Below are 15,923 nucleotides of genomic sequence, written 5' to 3' on the forward strand. Positions count from 1 at the left end.
CTAAAGCCCAACATGAAGAACTAAGCCAAATACATGGGTGGAGACATTTTCTAATCCACATTGGCCATCTCTAACATTGAAACAACAAAAGCAACCACCAGAGAAAAACACTGTTGCATGTAACTAATGCAAATGAACTCAATATTAATAAAATCAACAGGAGGACTACACACACACACACACACACACACACACACACACACACATTACATTTTAAGCTGGTAGCTGAAAATTTTAATTATATCAGCTGAAAATTGCCTGATGTGGATTTCTGATTAAAGATACAAATGTTTGGATACATGGCTTAATTACAAAGGACATCATACAGTTTTCTAGTACTAAAGTAAATATATGCATATGCATGTAGGTATATAATTTGAGGTTATACACACATTTTTATAATTTTACTTATTTGAATTTTATACATTTTATAGAATTTATAGAATTAAATGGTATGTATTTAAAGGAACTAAGTAGAAATAGAGCTTGGTGGAATATTTTTCCAGCAGATGCTTTTCAGTAAAAGATACATACAACCTTTATATAACCAGAGGAATACTTGACTAAACATAATTTTCTGACTTACAAACATATATCATGTGGAATTTCAGCATGTAAAGAGGACTCTGGTAACAGCAGGACAATAAAAATCACATCAATGGCAATTTACAAGGTCTAGTTTTCCAGCAGTGGTTTTAAGAGCATGTGAGCCATATGCATTTGTTAGTTTTGTAGCCTCTTTATTGTTATTAGCTTAACCTAGTGTGGGAGAAAACATCAATAAACAGCATAGTGAAAACAGGTCATTTCTATAAGCCTAAACAAGAGTCACCACATCGTGGACACTCAAGGCTAGAAGATGTTTCAAGTGCTACAAGCTGTCAGCACCTCCCTGTCTCAGTTTACAAAGAAATAACTCACTTTTTCCTTTTTTTGTTTGTTTTATTCTAAATTTAAAAGATTTGGAAATCTTGTTCATTTTTGTTTCCCAAACAAGAATGTGGAAAGTAGCTGGAAACTTTAGGTCCTTACTATATATGTCCATGGTCAATATCACTCAATACTAAATCAAAACCAAGTGCATTTTAGGTAATAAATCAGGAAATGTGTGGCTGCAGTAATGTTTGCAGCTGTCATTCTTTGTCTGAAATGGTGTTTCACAACAGGTTTAGCCGGGCCAACATTTCAATTTCATTTACTTTATGTGTATGAATGTTTTGCCTACATATATGAATGTACCACACATGTGTGCTTGGTGCCTGCAGATGCCAGAGAACATTAGCATGGGACATGGCATGGAAAACTTAAAAAAAAAAAAAAAGCTGTCTTCTTAGAGAATCCTATCTTATAAATAACTGCTTTTGAGACGACTAACCACTCTTATGATGAGTTTCACTTTGGAAACGACTTCGCTCAATACTATACAAGGCTCTTGTATAGAATTAGAAGTAGCGATTCACAGGAATATAGTCAGACTTATGTATCTACAATTCACATCCTTGGATTCAACCAAGGATCAAATCTATCCAGAAAAAAAAAGTTGCCTGGATGACATGGGTGTTGGGTAGGGAATTCTTATACACTATTGGTATGAGCATAAACATATGCAGCTATTTTGGACATTAGTCTGGAGGCCTCTCAAAAAATTAGAACTAGAACTACCATATGACTCAACTATAGAACTCCTGAATATATAAGCCAAAGGACTTTAAAGTCTACTATTGAGATACTTGCACACTCATGTTCATTTCTACTCCATTCATAATATGTAGGAATAGAATAAACCTAGATGTCCATTCACTAATGAATGCATAAGGAAAATGTGGGATACATGTACACAACAGAATTTTATTCAGATGTTAAGAAAAATGAAATTGCAGGCAAATGGATTGAACTGAAAAAATACTGAATGAAATAAGCTAATTAAAAATATAATTTTTAATTAAGGAAAAAAAGAGTTCAAATAGAGGCACCCTATAAAAGTTGACAATGCTTCTCCCACAAGACATGGGCTATTAAAAGAAAATTATTATTACTTGGTGTGTGATTCCTCCCTGAGTTATTGGTCATGGTGCCTCCAGAGACTCACAAAATAATTTAGGCTCTTGCCGCTGCTCTTGGTTGTCCCCCACTGTATGGTAAGCCCCTCTTGCTGAAGACACCATGCACTTTGGCTGGAGAACACAGAGAAACCAATCTTGGACTTACTGGGAAATGTCATCTCTGCTGGCTAGTTTTCATAGAGCCTGAAGGTGCTATGTAGGCCCTAGTGAGAGAAAGACGTCAATGGTCTTACTCAGCACTGGACCTTACACAATATGGACCTCTCAGGCAAGATATTAACACTGACACAATGGTGACACATGGAGGTCACCAATATCTTTCTGAGTGTTGATTTTCGACATGTTCAGAGCAGTCTTCAAACCAATCCCCCACAGATGTCAAGGGACAAACAGACCTGTACTTCATAAATCAGAAATTCTTTGGACTAAAAACAGGGCACCTGTAAACTGGACATTTGTGGAACCTCTTGGGCATTCTAGTGAGTAAATTAGGCTGAAGTCTTATTTTCTAGCTATGACAAAATAGCAGATTTCTGAACTTGGGTTTCCATTGCCTGTAGAAGCAACACCTGGAAACCAACACACAGCTTGCCATCCATCAGAGTCAATATTATCTTTTACCATAACCATGTGTCCTTGGTAGATATAAAATTCCTCACAACTTCTTGCATTATTTAGTCCAGAATTAGTGTATTGTGTCACTTAAAATCACCAAGTTTTAAACATAGGAAAGAAGAAACTATAATAGTTGAAGAAGAAGGTGTTTTGAAAGTAATTATATACTTATTCTTCCACAAGGAATTGATATTCAAGTGTAGCTGGTTGATTTTGTTCAGAAAAAAAAAACTGTGTTACAAGCAACCCAAGAACCCTACACTCTTGTCACACCAAATTGAGAACTGTCACAGACTTTTTTTTTATCTCATAGCCAAAGTCAACCACATGACCTTAATTCATCCTATGGAAAAATACATGTTTTATGGATCAGACATAGACATAATTCAAGTGTTTTTTTTTCAGTTTGCAATACTGAAAAAGGTCAAACATTTAATGTATAGTAAATAGTAATCAAAGCAAAACTTTCTAAGCATAAAGGTGATTACATGAATATTAAGTCTGAGTATAAACTGTCAGGATTATGATTCTCATTAAAGCTACTGCCTTTTCTCTCTGATGCTTATTTCTTTCTACCGTATTTAAAGTAGTCTCCATAAATGTTCCCACCTTATGGTAGAAGGGACTGCTTGAATGCATCACTCAAGAAACATGAGGAAACAGAAGGAAAATCTTAGGAGCAAAATGCACTGAATGTGTGTTCTTTTTAAATGTTTGACTAGCATATATTAATTATACATAATAATGGATTTTATTATGGCATTGTGATTCATATACATAATGTATTTTCTTCATATGCAGTCTGTGAGAATCTGTTTATTACCACAAAATGCCAGCTATGTTCAGAGAAAAAAATAACCAAGGTTTAAGGGTATTGGTGACTAAATTATAGAAAGCATATTATGCCTTGCTTAGTTTCACTTATTTCTACAGATAAAATCCTACTAATTAACCAAAAAAAAAATACATAGAAATAAGATCTAAAGACATGGCCTGATAATAACCATTATTCTAAAGCAAAAAATATTCAAGGGATTTCTAAAAGATCCACTTAAAATGGTTATAATTTTAATGGATTTTTCCCTCAAGTGAATGGTTATTCTCTCTCTCTCTCTCTCTCTCTCTCTCTCTCTCTCTCTCTCTCTCTCTCTCTCTCCCTCGCTCGCTCTCTCGCTCTTGCTCTCGCTCTCTCTTGCTCTCTTCCCCTCTCACTTCAGTGAGGGAAAGTAATTATCATGTAGCTTACAACATATGTAATTTGTCCTGTAATTATAGAAGATACTCATTGTCTCTATAAATACTTATAGGAGAGGCAGATAACTGATCGCTGCCAAACAAGCTACACCCAAGCAATGCTGGCTGATTTGGGACCCCCTTTCCACCTGCTGAAGCTGTAGGATGGTCAAGAAAAGATTGTTTAAATGTTTTTCAAAGACTACAAGACGACTCAGTGAAAATTTCGTAGAATAAAACACTGCTTAAAGGTATGAAATGCCGAGTTCAATTTGGTGAGAGTGTGATATGATGACACTTGGGTTACAGGGATGATATCTGTCCTTGGTCCCTCAAGGCCACAGTCTACCAGTATCTATCTTCCTTTGAGCCTCAGGGTACCCATGTCTGTGGACCACAACCACCTGACTGTCTCTGCTTGCTTCACTAGCAGGAGCTCAGGGCTGAATGGGGGTACTTCTTGCCAAGATTCTCACATGGGACTGACTGCCTTGGAAAAAGCGCTTCCTTGTCTGAAGCTTTCCCCACACTTTTCTCTGTCTTTGCATCTGTAACCTTGTGTCATTGATAAAAGTGTCTGCTGAAGGGTGATTCAAGTTATTTAAAAGTTTTGTGAATGAGTATCTTATACATCATCCATACTTTTTAATTACCCCTTTAATTAAACCTTTTGTAATAATTCTGATTTTAGTGTGTGCTATCTTTTCTGTAATAGTTAGCTCTTTAAAACAATTTTTTTTCTTAATTTCCCCTTAGGAAAACTTCCACTAATAAACCAGTGTCCATGCTAACAAAACTTTTAGCCAGAGACATACTCATAGTGGACCAATGGCACCATAACATACAAATACAATGCCGAATAAATATTTGCATCTTTTACTATAAATTGAATAACTGTAACTAAAAATGCCTGACCACTAAGTAAATTTCGAACAATTTCTGTCAATCACCAATATATGAAGACTCCTCTAATTGATGGAAAGTTTTTAGTTTCACTATAAAGTTATAACATATGTTGTATAGAACATACAAAAGCTAAATGTCACACTAAACTATTTTGGGAGCATAACTCATCTTTACAAACACATATAGAAAGGATTTACCTTTTCACCAATTTCTCCTTTGATGCCTTCAAGTCCTTGTTCTCCCTGTAAAAGAAGAACATGGTGTAAATCAATAAGAATAGTACTTACAGTTCATGGAAATTTTCATAATAATAGCGATATTTCTAAGAATAAAATCAGTGATTTAAATAATTCATTGGGATATAAAATTCAAAGTCAACATTAAACAACACAATGTTGTAGATATCGCTCTGTATAAATAAAATGTCGATTGGCCAGTAGCCAGACAGGAAGTATAGATGAGACAAACGAAGAGAACGCTGGGAAATGAAAGGCTGGGGCAGAGAGATGCTGCCAGCCGCCGCCATGAGAAGATGTTAAGATACCAGTAAGCCACGAGCCACGTGGCAACTTATAGATTAATAGAAATGGGTTAATTTAAGATATAAGAACAACTAGCTAGAAGCCTGCCATGGCCAGACAGTTTATAAATAATTTAAGTCTCTGTGTGTTTACTTGGTTGGGTCTGAGTGGCTGTGGGACTGGCAGGTGAGAGAAATTTGTCCTGACTGTGGGCCAGGCAGGACCAGGAAAACTCTAGCTACAACACAAAGTCTGAATAATACAAAATACTCAAGGAACAGCTTTTTGGATACTTCCCTACCTTCTAGAAAAATCTCATATCCCTATAGCCACGCACCCTGTATGTTAAGCACTTGAGAATGGTGCCATCTACACTTGCTTTCAGAATTGAATTAAGCAGTGGAGACCAACTTTGACATTCTCGCTGTCACTAGCATCTCATTAAATGCAGACTTCTCTGAACCCTCCCTTCCACGTAAGTGTCTAATGACAGGTTCATGATGAGTAGGTTTAGAATTGAACCTTAGAGCCCCCAACCTCTCTCCCCCAGCCTGCAGCCCCAGGCTCCTCTCTGTTCTGCTCATGTGACTCACAGTCACAAAAAGAGCTGTTCTCTATGCCATCCTTTAAATCTAAAAAAGTACAAATTCCCCCCTCCAGCCGAATCCTTTCTAATTTCATGTTTACTTTCTGATTTAATTTGCCATAGATAGATTGATGACATTACCATCAAACCTCTAGTGAACGCTCATGGAGAGCCTCCTACATGTCAGGGACCTATGGTTACATAGCTGGGAGATGAGTGTGAGAGAGGGGTTTTGTCTCCAGTTCCCTCACTGGGGATCGTGGCATAAAGCATCCAGACAGGATCTTCCTCGGAGACCCATATTTGAAGCCAGGTGGTGGTGGCGCACACCTTAATCCCAGCACTCGGGAGGCAGAGGCAGGTGGATCACTGTAAGTTCGAGGCCAGCCTGGGCTACAGAGCAAGTTCCAGGACAGGTTCCATAGCTACAGAGAGAAACCCTGCCTCAAAAGAAAGAGAGAGAGAGAGAGAGAGAGAGAGAGAGAGAGAGAGAGAGAGAGAGAGAGAGAGAGAGAGAGAGAATTGTGTTTAAGTTATTTAAGAAAAATATTGTGCAGACCAGTCTGCCCTTGAGTTCACTATGTAGCTCACAGTGGCCTTGAACTCCTGATCCTGTGATGGAGAACACAGAAGTGCTGGGATGATAAATAAACACATGCCACCATACCTAGCTAGAGATGAAGTTTCTGATCTCAGCTTTACTGCCTCTGAAAAGTGGTGCATGATATAATTAAAATCCACACGCATTCTATAGATTAACTCACTCTTATTATCTATATATAGAAAATGTATCAGTATATTAGCATTTGCATATAGCTAAGTAAATGTATGTAATGTGTGTAGAAACATGATTAAATAATTATTTCCTGCTTCCTTTGTTCTCAAAACGTTATCAGCAAACAACAGATTAGTTCATAGGTATTTTTATCACTAATGCATGGGCCTACCTTTCTTTTAATAGTGTTGCCCCTAAAATTTAACTCCTGGTAACTGAAGCTGACGAAGCTGTTAAATGCCCCTAGCACACTGGCCACGACGTCAGCATGATGCGGCCACCGCAAACAGCTGCTGGAAAGTCCAAAACAATTTCCCAGCAGATAAATCTGCACATCCCTTGGCTTGTAACTCAGCTCACAGATGCAGCACATGCTGTACCAGTGGGGTTTGTCTAGAAATGCTGTGAAGAGACTCCGGAGCATGCGGTTTCACAGCTCTGGGTCCAATTTTGTTATCTCTATGGGGCTATACAAAGAAACTTTTTTTTTTTTAAAGCTGTAACTATAAATGAAAGTATATCTTTTCAAATGACATTTCCAGCTATGGAGAAAACAAAACATAGATGCATAGCAACTTCAGACATTTTGTTATTAAGACCTGTAATGCTTTGCCACAGTGTGTTTGGCTTCGGGCACATCTAAAATTGTATCAGTAATGCTCTCCCTGTGGTGGGATTGTCTGGGCTGTACCATGGCAGCTGGCTCCACCTGAAGTGACTCCTCTTCCCTCCAGGAATCTGGAGTATATTAGTTTCTGTGCATCCAGTAGTGCTTGGCACATGGAGTTGAGCTTGTTCCCAGAGAGAGAATGCAGTCTTTGGACAGACAGTAAAGGATGCAGAGGCAGTTCATTTTGGTGAAGAGTAAGCTGCCAGGCACAGGAAGACTTACCCTGGAAGGTGAAAAACTTCTCCTTCATCATGAATATGAATGTACCATTCTGAAGGGTTTTTTTTTTCTTTATAGGGGATTGAATTTATAACCTCATATAAGCTAAGCAAACACTCTGCACTGGACTATCCTTCCAGCCCTCTTTTGGCTTTTCATTTTGCGGCATGATCTCACTAAGTAGTCTGAGCTAGCCTTGGACTCACTGTATAGGCTGGCAGGCTGTGAACATGCATATTCCTGCTTCAGCCTCCTGAGTAGCTAGAATTATCGGTCTGCACTGCCAGGCAAAAGCAGAATGGTGTGTTTTGAAGAGCTTGGTTGTATGTGATCCTTGTACTGTTAGATAGTTTGTGTCATTATAAGCATTTTGCTTAACCTAACCGGAGAAGCACAACACTTTCAAATATGGAATAACAGGGGAAGACACTGTTCCATTGTTCACTCTGATTGATGATAAGTCAACATGTTCCTGGTGTAGCTGTAACTCCTCTGTGGCCCTTAGAAGGCATCACTACTGGTTTTTCGGGAAGGCATGCTGTTAACACCCTGGAACAAATGTTGCCTTAAGAGGTCACCCAGAAGGAAGTGCTTCTTTGAGGCCTCTTTGGAAAGACTGGTTTATTAGCTTAGTTTGTGGGAAACATTTAAAAAACCTATTACCTTTTGACCAAGTAAGCCTGGAATACCATGTAAGCCATTTTCACCCTAAAAAGAGTAACCAAAATAAATTTCATTAGTCACAAATGATACCGAAAAAGAACCCCTTCCACACACACTCACACCTTTTTTGTTTTGTTTGTTTGTTGGTTGGTTGGTTGATTGTTTTTTGTTTTTGTTTTTTCCAAGACAGGGTTTCTCTGTAGCCCTGGCTGTCCTGGAACTCACTTTGCAGACTAGGCTGATCTTGAACTCACAGATATCTGTCTGCCTCTGCCTCCCAGGTGTTGGGAAAGTTGTAGTGTTATGAGGACAGGTAACTTTTTTCTGGATATCTGTCACATGTAGGGTTTTCCAACTTTCTGTCATTTCACAACTCCAGGACAATCACCTCAAATTTTAACGTAAAGGAATGGGGCCTCTGAGATGCTAATGTGCCAGTCTCAGGGTTATCCAACTTATAATATCACCTAAGATGTCTAGTGTGTGCTTAATGATTCCACAGCCTGTGTATTCCATGTGCTATTTAGTAATATGTATCTTCTTTCTTTCTCTCTCTCTTTCTTTCTTTCTTTCTTTCTTTCTTTCTTTCTTTCTTTCTTTCTTTCTTTCTTTCTTTCTTTCTTTCTTTCTCTTCCTTCCTCCTTTCCTCCCTTCCTCCCTCCCTCCCTCCCCTTCTCTCTTCTTCCTTCTTTCTTTCTTATGTCCTTCTTTTCTTTCTTTCTTCCCTTCCCCTTCCTTCTTTTCTTTTTCTTGGCTTCTCTGGGCATATTAATAAATGCTTTTTATGGAGTAGGCATCATTTTCTGAACAAACATCAGAAGCTACTACTCTCATAATCATCTTATATAGATAGGTACACAGTGACTGGACTTCAAACTCTTGCCCTTCAGCTGTGGCCAGTGTCCTGCCTTTGTACATGGTCTCTGGCAACCAGTTTAATTGTGGTTTATGTGTCTTCTTACCTAATATGAGATATCATATATGCACATATGCAGATTCTCATCACATAATGGACATGCTTATTTCCTTATCTATATCTGTTGACTGCTGTGAGGTCAATTCTGAAGTCATACCAAAGGCAATTCTGCATGAGACAGTTCCCTTTCCGCTTGTCTGGCTCCTGTCATGGGCATGAACATTTTCAGCAGATGCCGATCATGTTCCATTACTGGAATTCCTGGTCATTGCACTGACAAGTCTGCTCTGTGAACAGCACACCAGCTAGAAGGAGATGCTCCACAGGGGGTGTAAGCATTCTCAGTAAACCCTTGGGCGTATACTTCGGTCTAGGAATTCACCATGGCTCCCACCTGTCCAGATTCAGGCAGCTCAAAATAAGCGAACAATGCTACGATCCACTCTATCACTGTGAAATATTTATAAAATTCACTTAATAGCAGTTTTTGAGCATTACTGAAAATGCAGCATCATTTCTAAGAATTATGTGAAGGAAGTTTAAGTATATTAAGAAGAACATCATGTCTTTGAAATTTAAAATAACAATGAAATACTTTGCTAAATGTTGAGATCTTAATTTTATTACTAATATATTTTTGGAAAGTTTTACTATTTCTTTTTTTTTAAGCCAGAGTGTACTGCCATATACATGCACACATATTTTTTAAGACCTAAGGTTTTTCTTGGTTTAGATTAAATTATCAAAGTGTTCTATAGTGTAGCTGCTGTTGGCATAGTAAGCAGAAAATTTGGTTGTAATATGTAATTACATGTGGGAGCACCAAAAAACAGCATAATTATCAGCGTACTAAGTATTTTTAGCACTTAACAGTTATTACGGTTCTTGACCCTAGGCACCAGGCAAGACTAGTAGAAAGCCGCAGTAACATCTGATAAAGAGATAACGAAATTGCATTAAGTATCTGACGCCAAGAACATTCTATGGAAATGAGCTGCTATTACTCATCACTGAAGTATGTCCACTTGTCCCTAAGAAGCAGATTATTTTCCTCAGTTGATCCAATATAATATTTTATATCATATTGCAAGTTACTCGAGATAACAAGATACAGCATAAAATCCACTAAAGCACAATAATATGGTGTTTACCCCGAACCCGAACAGCCCGTTTTGGAGAAAAGAAAGCAGTGATAGTTCCTCCTCTCTTCTTGCTTGCAGCCAACTTTTACAAATCATGTTCCCAGAGTACTGGCATGGGTGTGTCTTTAGTTGATGTTTTGTGATTATTGTAGTAAAAATATGGTGTTCCCCCATGGCAAGTGTTAATTGGTCTCTTCTCTTTCCCTACTTAGCGATTTAAAATCACTTCTAATTGTCTTTAATCCAACAGAGCAGTGCAAGCATAATTGTTCCCATTGCTATCTCAAATTAAGGGGGAAAAAACATATGAATCACCATTAAAACTTAAAAGGACATAGTTCATGCATGCTAATGACAAGTGTTGATTCTGTAAAATTTTATTTAAAACATCTATGCCGATAGCAGCAATCATCTCATTCTGAAACATGGGAGAAAAGCCTACAGATGTGGAGGCAGTCGGGGTAAACCCAATTTTACTTACAAAATCAGTACTTGCCTATCACTACTGGAAAAGCACATATCTATTTTACGTGTGTGTGTGTGTGTGTGTGTGTGTGGTGTGTGTTTCTGAGTTCCTGCTTCCTTTTTCTGCCATTATCATCCTAAAGAAGGCATAAATGCTTCTCTTTTACCTTTCAATCAAGATTTTTAGTTTATCATTGGAAAAAAAATACCATCAATAGTTTCAAAGAAATCATACCTTTCAAAACTGATTTCTGGGGACATTCTTTTTAATACAGTCCTTTTAATTCCTGGAACACACATGGTGTGAGGAGAGAATTGACTCCCAAAAGTTGTCCTATGACCTCCCCGTGTGTACCACTTACAACTGAACACACACTCTTTCCAAATTAAATAACACATAAACTATATTTGTACACCAAACATCATTATAAGCTTCTAATTAACTTTTTCTGTCTGATTCACACTATGGAGCACAAATAAAAAAGATACATATATGCTTATCAAATTAAAGCTTTCTGAACCTAAAATCCTGCCCACTAGTTTTATTTCTGTTATCTTAAATTATGGTAGAAAAAAATCTTCCAGATCTTATAGATATATAATATCCATTTGGGTCAATATCAAGGCTTCCATTCAGCAAACCATTAGCAATAGTTTGGAGTCTTCATATTATGGTCCTGCTCTCTGGGTATACATTAGCCAGTCAATACATCTCTTAAAATGTGGCTTTCAAAACTCAGCGAATTGTGTCTGAAATGGTCCCACACAGAACACAAAGCAAGGCCATAAGCTACACACACACACACACACACACACACACACACACACACACACACACACACAAACACACACACTCACTCACAGATGCACATGTACACACATACTATGCTGTTTTGGATGCTAAGGTGTGCTTCTATTAGTATAGTTTGCTTCTAAAAATGTGTTTGCATATACGGAGTTTGTATCCAAGTATAAGCACTACTAATATTTCCTTTCAAAGGGAAAAATTGTATTTCCAATCCTTTTTCAAATTAGACAAATGTAAGTTATATTGAGCTTTAAAAAGAACTGAACAATTTAGAAATTATTTGTGGACATGGTAAAAGTTTCCTCCCATACCTAGTGAAATTAGGGAGACAGGGACTTTTGTAGGATCTTATAAAAACCTTGGATCCCATGAAATTGATATGATCTTTTTAAAGTGGGTCTGTCAGAAACAAAGATTAGGGCTTATTATATTGTCAAATACAGGGTTAAAGACCGACTCCATAAATTTGAAACTGCAAAACCCTGGTAGGGAAATCAAGACATTTAATCTGAATCATCTACTGAAAGACCTGATGCATGGTCACTGACAACACCGGCATTGAGCAGTCCACCAAGTGAAAGATGATTTAAGATATAGAGCACAGTGCCATCAGGCAGCTCCTAATTGAGGACAGTGAGACACCAGTCACTGCAAGCCATTTCCTGTCCAGAGTATTCCTCGTGATGAGTAATTTAGAGTGTGACTCCATATCAGTTACCTCTACTAGACCTTAGCCGTGCCAAAGCCACCAGTTAACTTAGCTTTAGCCTTGCAGTAAACGATCATGGAGCCTCGGAGGATGAAAATTTCCTAGCAACAATATAAGAAACTAAGGAGATCTTCAGTCTGAGACTGGGTGAGAAGAAAGCTTGACAATGAAGACAGGCTCTGCTTAAGCCAGCAGGGAGGGCAGGTGACGAGGAAACAGGAAGCAAATTCTGGAGCTGTACGCACTGTCCCTATTACATTTTGTTCTAGGAAGCAACACTTCTAAGCTTTGCTAGGTAGAGTAGAGAGTCTCCTTCCCAGCGACTTCCCTGAAGTTTGCTTCTGCTTAAAGCCTTGGGAGTTCTTACTAATGCTCCTTCCCCATTCATCCTTCAACATAGTTGTCTGACGGTTGTCTTTTATTTCCCTCTGGTACTTTGGGGCTAAGTTTCCAGATTCTATCAGCATGGATGTCCTCTGTTGGTCCAAGCGTAAGCATCACAGAGATGAGAGAGACAATGATTCCTCTTATTTTAGGAGCTCCCAGGGATATAGAGGCAGAAATATCGGTGATGTAAACAAAGTACTATGTGAGGAGAATGGAGGAGCTTCCAAGTTTGCTTATTGGACCAAAGGGTTTCATAAAAAGCTGCATAAACTTTGAATGTAGTAATCTGTGATAATGGTGGTAAAGGATCCAAATATCAATCATCTGGATTCATCTTCAGGCTTTCAAATTTACCTGACAGCTTTACCTAATTGTATACTGGTACAATTCACCCTGGCTTGGCTGGCTGAAAGATGCTTCTGATGCAGTCACTTCAAGAAAACTGTACTATTTAAAGTCATAGATGTCTTAGACAACAGCATTTTTTCTTTAAATCCACTCTTCAGTATATCAGTAATCTACACCAAGAATAAGATAATTGATTAGCCATTAAGCTATGTAGTATTTATGCACTAGATACCAATTGCACGTTAAACCAAAAAGGGACATTAGCAGCCTGGGTTCCTGAAATCTGGCTGTTTGGTAAATGAAAGTCAAGTGCTTGGGTGCCAGATACGCTGCATGTGTTGAGCTCGTCATCCATCTGTCGCGGGCTCCGCCAACTGCTCTACTTGGGATGTGAGTGGAAGGCATTAGAGGGAATAAGAAACCATTAAGAGATGAAGTCAGCTGCAGAGGGAGCAGGTTTCTTTTTCCTATCCCTCTATTACCTCTGTCCTTCTTACATTTCTGCTCATTTCGGTGATGTATCACCATATACCTCCTGAGAAGACAATGACAAGACATTCCACATAAAAGCCAGAGTTTGTCCCAACAAAGTTTTAGCCTTGGAGCTTTAGTCAGTACATCTAGAAAGTAGAGTGATGAAACTATACTTTTTTGTGGTTATTTTCTATAAATATTGTTTATTATAAGAATTCTGACACTATGTCTGGATTTGATAAGATCTTCATTATAAACATATTTTTAATACACAGGTATACAGATGATTTTTTTGTAAAATACAAGTTGATTATATAACTAGCTGATAACCCTAAAAAACTATTATCAGTTTTTATGGAAAGGTAAAACATGATCACATTGAAATTTCATTGTTTTTCTTACAAACAGCACATTTTTGATTGGCAATGCTTGATACAAATGTAAAAATGGTATTTTTGTTAGCATAAAGTTCACATCTATTTTTTCAGCCTCGACAAAAATATCCTATCATCCAACATGAGCTGTTATATTTTTGTTAGTACAAAGGTCACATTTATTTTATCAGCCTCGACAAAATATTCTATCGTCCAAGATGAGCTGAACAAGAATGATACCAATAGACATGCCACACTGGATGGGGGAAAGCCCATGAGGCTCCAACCCTACACAAAGAACTGCAATCAACTAAGGAATGTTGAGAGCAGGAGAAACCGTCTTCCTTCGGGTTATCTAATACCAAACGCCCAGCTCTGAAAACATGAATGCAAGTCACATTACAGAGACTGAGCAGGCTATATTTAGGAATATATCGGTATATACATAGGTATATGTGCATGACACAACAAATTAAAAAGACGCCATGAATTTAAGGAGAGCAAGGAGGTGTACAGGAGAACGTTTGGATGGAGGATGGGAAGGGAGAAATGCAATTATACTACAATCTAAAACAGTTTTTTTTTTCCCTCTCATTGGATAAAGCTGTGTGTTCTTATTTAGTGATTTCAGTTTCTAGAATAAATTGTTATGTGCAAATACATATTAATTTTTTTTATTAACTTAGGGAGAAACTGTGGAAATAGGCTTAATTCTGATTGTCCGTGGAAAAATTAGGTGAAAGTAGAAATGCAGAGAGGAAGCCAGATGAGTTAAACAAAAATTATTTTCACTAAACGCCTATAAGTTTCTTAGTCTCTGAGGTATTAACGCCACATCTGGACCAGGCTAGAGCGGAACTCATTAGGATTCACAACAGCTACAGGACTTGTCTGCACGTACATAAGCTGAAGCAGCATCTGCCTTTATTTCCTGGAGCTGCAGTATTCTCACAAATGCCTTCTTAGGGAAAATCGAGATTCATTTCATTTCCCAGCAGAAAAGAGATGCAAAGACAATGAACAGTGGATCAGCCTTGTTTGTGCTCATGCAAGTGCTATGACTGGGAGCCCAGAGTTTATGGAGAAAAGATGCACCGTCCAACGTTCCATAAAATGAGGGTATATATTAGCTGCTTATCATGACAGGTGAACTAGCAACTGGCCCATTGTGTTATTAGATGTTAAGTCTTCAGCATCTTAATGCATATGGCATTTTACCATTACATGTTATTTTTAATAAAGTCATGGTACTAAGTTTAATGTCTTTGATAGTGAATACTCTGTATGTATATGCACATATGTATGTGTGTGCATGCACATACATCAAAAGCATATTTGATAAAGAGTGTAAAGGTAGCTGGGCGTTGGTGGCGCACGCCTTTAATCCCAGCACTCGGGAGGCAGAGCCAGGCGGATCTCTGTGAGTTCGAGGCCAGCCTGGGCTACCAAGTGAGCTCCAGGAAAGGCGCAAAGCTACACAGAGAAACCCTGTCTCGAAAAACCAAAAAAAAAAAAGAGTGTAAAGGTACATTTTCCTATGTTTGGTGTTCAGGTCAACCCAGAGAGCAGCTACTGACCATGGAGGACAGACTACAGATCTTCAGAGTCACCTTTGGACACTTTGAAAATATTTCAAATCCAATTTTGAATTTGGAAAATGAGCAAAATTAAATCATCATGATTTCATAATTTTATTTCTGGAGGTAAAACTATAAAGTCCTCTCATTTGGTGAATGAACTGGTTTCCAGGAATTCTTAGGAGATGGACACAATCTTCTGCAGGTGTTGGAGCTAGAAGATCTAATGTTAAAGTCATCTATAGACGTAAAGATGAGGGACACAACACTCCCTGGAGCAGAATTTAGAGAGCAAACTTCACAATCCACTCCCTAAGCTGCAAGGCAAATGGATTTGTGATCTAATTCAAACTGAGTGCGAAAGGAAATCTGGGTCTTTGGCAACATCCAGATGATGCCAGAGCACGGAGGTTCATGTGGGCAGAGCTTTACCTCCTAATTCTACTCTTTGCAAATTATGAAACTTAGGGAA

General features: G+C 38.2%; 1 protein-coding gene across 1 annotated transcript in view; it reads right to left on the bottom strand.

Annotated features, from left to right (window-relative positions):
* Nucleotides 1-15,923, bottom strand: part of Col19a1 (collagen type XIX alpha 1 chain) — a 335,394-nt gene that overhangs the window by 240,907 nt on the left and 78,564 nt on the right. The window contains exons 10-11 of the mRNA XM_076557961.1: nucleotides 8,252-8,296; nucleotides 5,015-5,059 (exon numbers count right to left, since the gene is read on the bottom strand). Of these exons, the coding sequence (XP_076414076.1) occupies nucleotides 5,015-5,059; nucleotides 8,252-8,296 (90 nt within the window). The remainder of the gene's footprint in view (nucleotides 1-5,014; nucleotides 5,060-8,251; nucleotides 8,297-15,923) is intronic.

This window comes from Peromyscus maniculatus, chromosome 21 (genome assembly GCF_049852395.1).
Source record: "Peromyscus maniculatus bairdii isolate BWxNUB_F1_BW_parent chromosome 21, HU_Pman_BW_mat_3.1, whole genome shotgun sequence".
Taxonomy (NCBI): domain Eukaryota; kingdom Metazoa; phylum Chordata; class Mammalia; order Rodentia; family Cricetidae; genus Peromyscus; species Peromyscus maniculatus.